We start from the raw sequence: 9,092 nt of genomic DNA, 5'->3' as shown, positions 1-9,092 counted from the left end.
TCCTAACATTTTGCATTCAAACAGGATCTTCAAGCAGAATTCCATCAGGATTTAATATGACTGTGAAAAGTGGGTGTCTCAAAGCAAACAGAGTCAGACTCAGATACAAATCACAAATCAAACATCAATGACTGTTTTTTAATGATTGATGGGTTTTCCCCCCTGCCTCAATATGCAAGGTCACAATCAAAAAATCTACAATTGATTAAAAGCATTTTCTTGTGTCATAGTATTATCATCAGACAATCTTTATTGTGTAATCTGGTATGCATGATATCGCAAAGTCTGCGACGGAATTTGGCCAAGATTTTATTGCCAGGATCTCATACAGTGTGATATGATAAACCTGCTTTTATCATACAGTGTGCAGAGAGTTAAGCTGACTGTTTCTGTGTTTAAATAATAATAATAAAAAAAACACATCCTTATGGTAAGGATGACACAATGACACAATGGTTCTCAGCTATTTTTGCATCAGTATCTAATTATTTAAATGGTTCATGGAAAATTGTATCAGGCCAGTTCAATATTTTCAACAGGGTATGTGTAGGTGCTATGGCCTACCGATCTATGATTGACGTTTTAACAAATACGATACACGAATCTGTTTTTGATGTGTAATGAAGGTATAAATGTAGCAAAGCATTTTTACAATCCAGATTTAAACCTTATCTATGTATCTGGTGTTATGTTACTGTACCATTCTGTTTTGTTTAACAGCCTGAAATATGTAGGCCTAATGTCTGCCAAAGGGGCTGATCAGATTTTCTGATTTGAACCATATTGTGTTTGTTTCAGAATAGCTTACATTTTCCAGTTCTTCAATACTCAGTGGGCTATTTTAGGCTCTAGGGGGTCGAATCAACTTGATATATAGTTGATATGTTTGTTTGGTGTACTTTGTAGTAAGGGGAAAATGACATCCCACCTCCGTTAACACAGACCAGCAGGTTTAGGCCGGTTTGCACTAGGAGCAGAGTTTTTTTTTTTTTTTTTTTTGGCTTCTTCTTACGACAGTCACTTCTTACACGCCCACTTCCTCAAGCGCATATAAACCCACCTCCGAAACATGGGACTTGACAGCGCGTTCATGCACGAGCATACAGAGGATATCAAGATTAGATCAGATCAGACAGATTTGTCAAGTTTCATAACTGGTGTTTCAGGAAGATTTTCACTAAAACGTTAATAGTGCTTGTTGCTGGTTGTGGGTTGCTGTTGTTGTTGTTGTTTTTTCTTCGAGTTCGTGGGTGTAAACTTTTGTCAGGGCAATCAGCCCCTGCTTTATCGTCCTGCCGCAATCCGGCGGGTGTTAAGATCCATGGAAGTGGTCGGTATTTACGAAAGGGACTGCCTTGCATTCCACAGCGGCCACAGTCTTGGTCCCGTGTACAAAACCTCCACTGACGGCTCGATGACGAAACTCGGCATCTCCGAGCACGAGAAGGCGATCGACTTTAGCATCTACTTGGACTCCGTTCCCCACTACCCTCAGCCGGCAGTCCACGGCGAGGAGATCTACAACGCGGACTTCTCTATCAGCGAGGACGCCAAGAGCAAGCGAGCCGCCTCGGAGGCGCCCAGTTACAAGAGCTACGCGCCGCTGACCGAGCGCGACGCCAACCGGAGCCAGCTCGGCTACCCAGAGCTCCAGGAGACGCGCCTTGACACCGTTTTCAGCCCGGACTTCCTGGGCGGTTACAGCAAAAGTCAGTGGAGAGGCGACGTGAACGAAGACCCGCGGATGGACGGATCGGGGGGCTTCGACATGCGCTCCTACCTGCAGTACCAGTCGGCGCCAAGCGGAAGCCTAGGGAACATCTCCAACGCTTCCTCGTCGTGCTCGAGCCCGCCTGGCACGCCCGCTCCGTCCAGCAATGATAGATCGCCTCAACCGGGCGGTAAAATCCCGTCTACAGGTAAAGGCAAGAAGCGACTGGACAAGGACAGCGATGAGTACCGGCAGCGGCGTGAGCGCAACAACCTGGCCGTGCGCAAGAGCAGAGACAAAGCGAAAATGCGCAATCTGGAGACGCAGCACAAAGTGCTGGAGCTGGCGGCTGAAAACGAGCGGCTGCAGAAACGTGTAGAGCAGCTTTCCCGAGAGCTGGCCACCCTGCGCAACCTGCTCTCCGCCACCGGCCAGTGCTAACGCATACTTCAACAACCTTTCTACACAAGACTGTAAAACATTGCTTCCAAAGAGTATGCATTATTATTTTTTATTTTGTTTTTATTTTAATTTTTTTAAACAAATAAGTCAGTTTTGCGTGAAAATGACAAACCGTGCTTATTAAAAAATGTTTACAAGAGCGAAAGAGCATGAAAAGGGGACTGGCGCCTGGATTGCGCAACACTTTCTCCCATGCTCGATGACTTTGTCACTCTGGTGGTGTTGTGGAAGCCCGCTCGTGTACTTTGATCTGTACAGTATTTTTGTACGGGTGAAATGTCTACTGTTTTTAATAATACTCTGTTATTTAAATACCTTTTCCCCCCATAATCTGGGGCAGTGGCTGTCGAGGGAAGAGTTGTACTGCAGAGGTATGATGCAACGCATTGTAACAGTATTGGCCATGCAAGTAGTCTGCTAAAACAGAATAACGGTAGATATCATGTATTGGTTATATAATATTTTATTGAATTAAATGATTTTTATGTCTTTTTGAGCTTTCTTGTCTGACTGCATTTTTGTCTGATTGCACTAGCTCAAGTCACACTCACCTTTTCTGTGTAGAAAGACTTGCCATATTTTGACACTTCAGTTAGACAATGGAAAAAAACATTCCATATATAAAATATAATCATTCAGTTGCTGAGTTGCCGGAATGTAGTTTGAATCCATTTTATTTAATCACTATTTTAGGATCAAACGTGTGTATGTATGTATGTATGTATGTATGTATGTATGTATGTATGTATGTATATATATATATATATATATATATATATATATATATATATATATATATATATATATATATGTGTATGTATGTGTGTGTGTGTGTGTGTGTGTGTGAAAGGAAGGTAATACACCAAATTCCTCCATAGTCTTGAGTCACTTTGTGTCATACAGTGTGTAAATAGTTAATCAATATCAAGCATTGAAAAATCTATTACATTTCGCTGTGATGTAAAACCTACTATATATATATATATATATATATATATATATATATATATATATATATATATATATATATAATGTGTGTGTGTGTGTGTGTGTTTATAATACCGTAATCTCTGTTAGGGAAAACGAACGTTTTCATAGCCTACATAGGAATTGGAAGAAACCTTTTTACAGGTTTGTCCTTTGTCCATGTCAACCAGCAGTAAAGCAGAATTATCTAAAGCACACAGGCATTGTCAATAGTCTACTGGGTTCAGTGCTCTCTCAGAGCACTGAAGGGGTCAAGGCTAGACCAGCAACGCCCCAAAATGACCAAACTGGAGCTGGTTCTTCTCTAAGAACACATACACAGACACACCACTGAATTTTAATATGAATTTAATATTATGAACCTAATTCTAGAAAACATTTTTTTAAAGATAGAGAACTGAGATTGTATTCTAGTATAACTAGGACCCACAAGAGAAAAAACATAGGTATTATTGGTCATAATATGGGAAGTAAACCTTTTACTAGGTGTCAAGGTTTTAAAACATGTTTGGGCATTTTTATATATCTCAACAGTCCAGAAATAAACATCATAATCTTAAATCATCCAAATTAATGCTTTCATCATATTACTGACATAACAAAGCGTTATACAAGAGTATATGCCCAGGCCTAGGCTGTAATTAACCACACTGCTTGCGCCAGTGCTCTGGGCCATAATAAACTTCGCCATTATGAGCCAATAAACCTATTCTCCAGCACTTCATTGCTTAAAGTGTAGTGGCGGCCACATATTTCCATCCACAGTATCAAATAAACAAACCTGCACCGAGGTTTTCAGAAGCACTGGCATTAAAAGAGCATGATCAAATCTTAAAAGGTGTTGCATCACGGCACAAAAGATATCTTACATGGGAAAATTGGCCCTGAGATAATAAGTCAATTGTGGGGTTTTTTTGGATAGCAAGGTAGTTAAACCTGTTTATTTCATAGGGTTGCCAGTGGTGCGTGGTGTATCTGACCCTGCAGGTAGAGGACTTCTCAAAGCTGGTGTGTGAGAGTGAGAGCAGAAGAACCAGACAGACAGGTGCTCAGTGGTACGTGAAGATGAAGAAGAGACCCCCCCCCACCCCCCCACCCCCCCCACCCCCATCCCCATTCCTTCATCAGAGATCATCACCATGACAATAAAGGGTGGGAGAATGAAAGAGACAGAGAAAGGGAGAGAAAGGGTGGAGGTGAATCAAAGGTTTCTGTGACACATATAGCAATTTTATTAAACATTATGTATTGTATGTAATGTAATGTAATCTACAATCTTAAACTACAATCTGTAAACTACAATCTTTCCTTATGTTATTATATCTTATCTTATCTTATTGTATAAATTTTGTATCAACTACCATCTTTTTTTTTGTCTAAACATTCTCCTCACGCCTAGAGCAAAGGAGGAAAATCATTTCCCTTCTATCATTTCGCCCGCTTCCAAAACTTTGTTAACGTTATACAGAATATCAAAGATAGAGGTTCATATATAATTGATAATGGATATTTCATCACTGTACTACATTTAGACACAAGGCATCAGGCCTTAATGCCTTTAAAAAAAATGTAATACCTTTTAAAAATGGCAGTGCAATTCAACATTACGCTTTTTTAAAAAATGCAGAAATTGTTAAATTCTTTAGGTTTATTAAGTTAACATTTTGAGAATCACTTTTTTTTTTTAATTGATGAACTTCAAGGAGGCTGCACAGTGGTAGCATTGCTGCCTCACAGCTCCAGACTCCCCGGTTCGATCCTGAGCTTGTCTTAATGTCTGTGTGGAGTTTTGCACGTATTCCCTGTGTCAATATGAGTTTCCTCTTGTTTCCTCCCACCTCTCAAAATACAGTAGGTGGATTAACAACTGTAAATTGCATGTAGGTGTGAGTATTGGTGTGCATTGTGCATTGTGATGGACTGACACCCTGTATTCCTCCCTCATGCCCAGTGTTCCTGGGATAGGCTTGGGATCCACCGAGATGATAGAGTGGTTGCTGAAGATGAGATGAATTTCATGATTACAGTTCTGTGCCAGCTAGGCCTATGTTTATCTCCTTTGTATGTTTAGCAGATGATGTCATACCATAAGAAAAAAGATGCTATAGGTTATTTATTTTTATTTGACAAAAATTTGGTGGAAGAAAACTAATAGGCCTGGTGACCTGTCATTGTTTTTGCATGAAAGACATTTCACAACACTTCCCATTCTGGAGGAGAAAACTAGGGTAGCTGTGTGTTGCTCAATGTCACTTCCTTCTCCTTCAGAGTGGCTTTTTCTGTTTCCCAACCATCACAAGCACTACTCAAGAACAGCTACTATGCTGACGCAAAAATTAGACACAGAGCAAAAGAACAGTTAGACAAAGATATGTTACAGTTTTCCAAGCAATAAATGTGAAGACACCTTTTAACAAACTAAAACAATGTTATAAACCATTTTGCCTATATATATCAATGCTTTCTATTGTAGTATGTTTTCAAAACCACTAAAAACATGCAAGTATATATATATATATATATATATATATATATATATATATATATATATATATATATATATATATATATATATATAATTTGTGCCACAAAATTGTATCTCACATGCATGTATTTGTAACTGTGCCATAAATGTAAATAAATGTCATGTATCTCACAAATGGTTACATTACTATTGTTTCAGCCACACATGGTGATTAAAGTTATTAGTGTCATTATTTTAATTTTATATCTTTAAAAATGAAGTTGCAAAAGCAATTTATCACAGGAGAAAAAAATAGTTGCAAAGATAATAAGGTTACAAGACTGAATTGGTTGAATGTACAAAAAACTTGGTTATCATAACTTCACAGTGAGTGTCTTTATACAATACTCAAGAGTTTTAATTTGAAAAGGGATGTTGCCACATCTGTATATCAACTTCCAAAACATTTACATTAGTTCCTTGTTGGTTTCCCATTTAATCAGCTGAAAATTTTCAAACTACTAGGTATGTACCAATCTGATACCGGGTATCAGTAGTGAGACTAATAGTGGCCTAAAATGCTGGATATGTACTGGATCAGATTTGGCATGTTTTCTCATGTACATCAGGTTCTGATAGAAAGTTAACATTTTTCCTTGTTAGTTTCATGGTTTAGCCAACTGGAAAAAAGGTAAAACCACTAGGGATACATTGATGTAATACTGAGAATCAGTATTTAGGTGAATACTGGCATAAATAGTGGATCAGCATTGGATCAGATTTGAGATATTGTCTGATCTGTATTTCAAAGGGATATCATGAGCATGAACATAGGACCCAGAGATGTTACCCAAAGCATGAATGATATGACCCTGGTGATAAGATAAGATCCTAGAAAGGCAATTTCCATCTCTCCACTATCTTTATTCCCCATAGGTTGCAGATCCAAAAACTGCATAGCTCTTTCAGAGTAGTAAAGATGTCCCCGGTGTCCTGGCGAAATTCCCCATTGGTCCTTCTCTCTCATGGCCCCCTAATAATCCTCATCTCTGAATTGTATACATCACTCTCCAACTCTCCACTAATAGCCAGTGTGTGGGTGTTCTGGCGCACTATGGCTGCCGTCACATCATCCAGGTGGATGCCACACACTAACACACTAGTGGTAGTTGAGCCCCCCCCCCCCCCCCCCCCCCACTATGTAAAGCACTTTGATTGTCTAGAAAAGCACTATTTAAATGTAACTGTGGCAGTGGTGGCTCAGTGGTTTAAGGCTCTGAGTTACTGATCAGGAGTTCAAGCCCCAGCACTACCAAGCTACCAGTGTTGAGCACTTGGGCAAGGCCCTTAACCTCAATTGCTCAGTTGTATAAATGAGATAAATGTAAGTCGCTCTGGATAAGGGCATCTGCCAAAAGCTATAGCTGTTATTTAAAAAAGTAGTAGAGAGTGGTAAAATCAGTTTGTTTGTTTTTTGTGTAGAGCTTTTGTAGAATGCCTTTTTATATAATTAACAGTAGGCTCTTAATCAGTGTCTTTCTTTAAGATGTATTGGTAGGTCAGGTCTATGTGTTTGCCTGAATGGGATCAACCATGCTATTTGAGGTCAACAACTAATCTCCTTTCAATTCAATAACGCTAGATCTAATAAAAATGGGGGGGGGGGTTAAATATAAATAAAAACATTTCAGCAAAAGTAATAATCTATCCCAGAGTTGCCCTATTGTTAACTCAATTTTCACTTTTTAAGAAAAATAGGAAGCTGGGAAACTTGTCTTCTGAATCAGCTAGTCATTCTCACAGAGGCAGAACTGAGCCTAACTTTTTTTTTCCCCTCCATCTTTAATTACGTTTCTAACTTCTCTTCCGTCATGTAAAAATGCTCATATATACGCTACACGCATTAATAAGACCTTTGTATCCTGTGAACACATGGGTACACAGAGTACACGACACTTTGGACTTTCCGACTCTCTGGCACAGTATGGGTCAATCACCGGAAGCGGTGGATTAAACCCCGCCCCCTGGAGTCATGCTCGTGTCCAGGTCTCCAGGTCGCGCGCGCTGGGTTTTCCCACATGATCATTCCTACATAAGCGTCTCCTCCTGGACGGAAAGACACGCCCACTTTTGTTCCCGACCGGAGTTTACCGGCAGTGTCGGGGCTCGTGGTCGTAAATGGTTGTTGCGTAATTCCTCCTGCAAAACAGACCAAGCGGTCCTGCATCCAAACATGATGAAACGAGCTCCAAATCAGCTACACTACAATGTTTTATTTAATTATTTATTTTTAGGAGAAACACATCCTATCTCAGATGCATGCCTTCTTTCAGCACTATTCCAGGAAGTTATTTCTCTAGGAATGGCGTGGTTGAGTTAGAAGTGATTAATCTGGGTGAAATTCAAACCCTTTTTGAGAGAACACAGCTGAACAGTTCCACCAAAGCTCTGACTCTGTCTTTAACAGACATTTAGTGGGTGGTTAGACTCGCTTCTCTATTTTAAGACTTTTTTTTCATGTTGTTGAGTTCTTTCACTATTGAAAACCATGTGTACCCCCCCCCCCCCCCCCCCCCACACACACACAGGAAAGCGATAATAAAACCATTTAGAAAGCAACGTGCTAGACAGCAGAATGTTGACACTTTAATAACTGCTGCACTGTAGGAAAATCATGAATGCTCGATGCAAATTTGTCTCACAGTGCTTGAACTCCTTGACTTTTGTATTCTTTGTATGATTCATTTGCTGCCAGTGTTATCACACTGGTCGGGTTTGTATCCGTTGACACTTGCAATATCCATCCATCCATCCATTTTCCATATGACTTATTGTACACAGGGTTCACGGGGAACTGGGGGCACAAGGCAGGGGACACCCTGGACAGTGCGCCAACCCACTGCAGGGTGCAATCACACACACATTGACACACTACGAACACACTCCTCTCTGTCCCCAGATCTCGTCTCTCCACAATGGCTGGCAGGTCTTTTAGTGTTGTAGCACCCAAGATCTGGAATTCACTCCCTTTGACACTTCCCAGCATCACATCCATCTCCGAGTTCAAATCCCAACTTAAAACATATCTGTTTTCAGTGTTATTTGTCTTAATGTGTTGCTATGCATTTTTTCTCAGTGACTATTCTATCTGTACTGTGTTTTTCATTTTCTGTGTCTGATTGTTCATTGTTTTTCACATTTTGTGTTTGTCCATCATTGTTCATTGTTTATGTTTTATTGTATTGATATGGTAAAGTGTCCTCAAGCTCTGGAAAGGCGTTAAACATATTATTAGGCGTTAAACATATTATTATTATTCATTTGGAAATGCCAATCAGCCTACAATGCATGTCTTTGGACTGGGGGAGAAATCCGGAGTACCCAGAGGAAACCCCCTGCAGCACAGGGAGAACATGCAGACACTGCACACGCAGGGTGGAGGTGGGATTCGACCCCCTAACCCTAGAG

At 40.1% G+C, this 9,092-nt stretch overlaps 1 protein-coding gene across 1 annotated transcript; it reads left to right on the top strand.

Annotated features, from left to right (window-relative positions):
• Positions 1-1,064: 1,064 nt before the first annotated feature.
• cebpb (CCAAT enhancer binding protein beta) lies at positions 1,065-2,669 on the top strand. The gene has a single exon (XM_017467709.3). The coding sequence runs from the start codon at positions 1,322-1,324 to the stop codon at positions 2,150-2,152; it is 831 nt and encodes a 276-aa protein (XP_017323198.1). The 5' UTR covers positions 1,065-1,321; the 3' UTR covers positions 2,153-2,669.
• The last annotated feature ends 6,423 nt before the right edge of the window (positions 2,670-9,092 follow it).

This window comes from Ictalurus punctatus, chromosome 5, assembly GCF_001660625.3.
Source record: "Ictalurus punctatus breed USDA103 chromosome 5, Coco_2.0, whole genome shotgun sequence".
NCBI classification, from domain to species: Eukaryota; Metazoa; Chordata; class Actinopteri; order Siluriformes; family Ictaluridae; genus Ictalurus; species Ictalurus punctatus.
The sequence above is the reverse complement of the archived record's forward strand: the minus strand, read 5'-3'. Positions and strand labels throughout refer to the sequence as shown.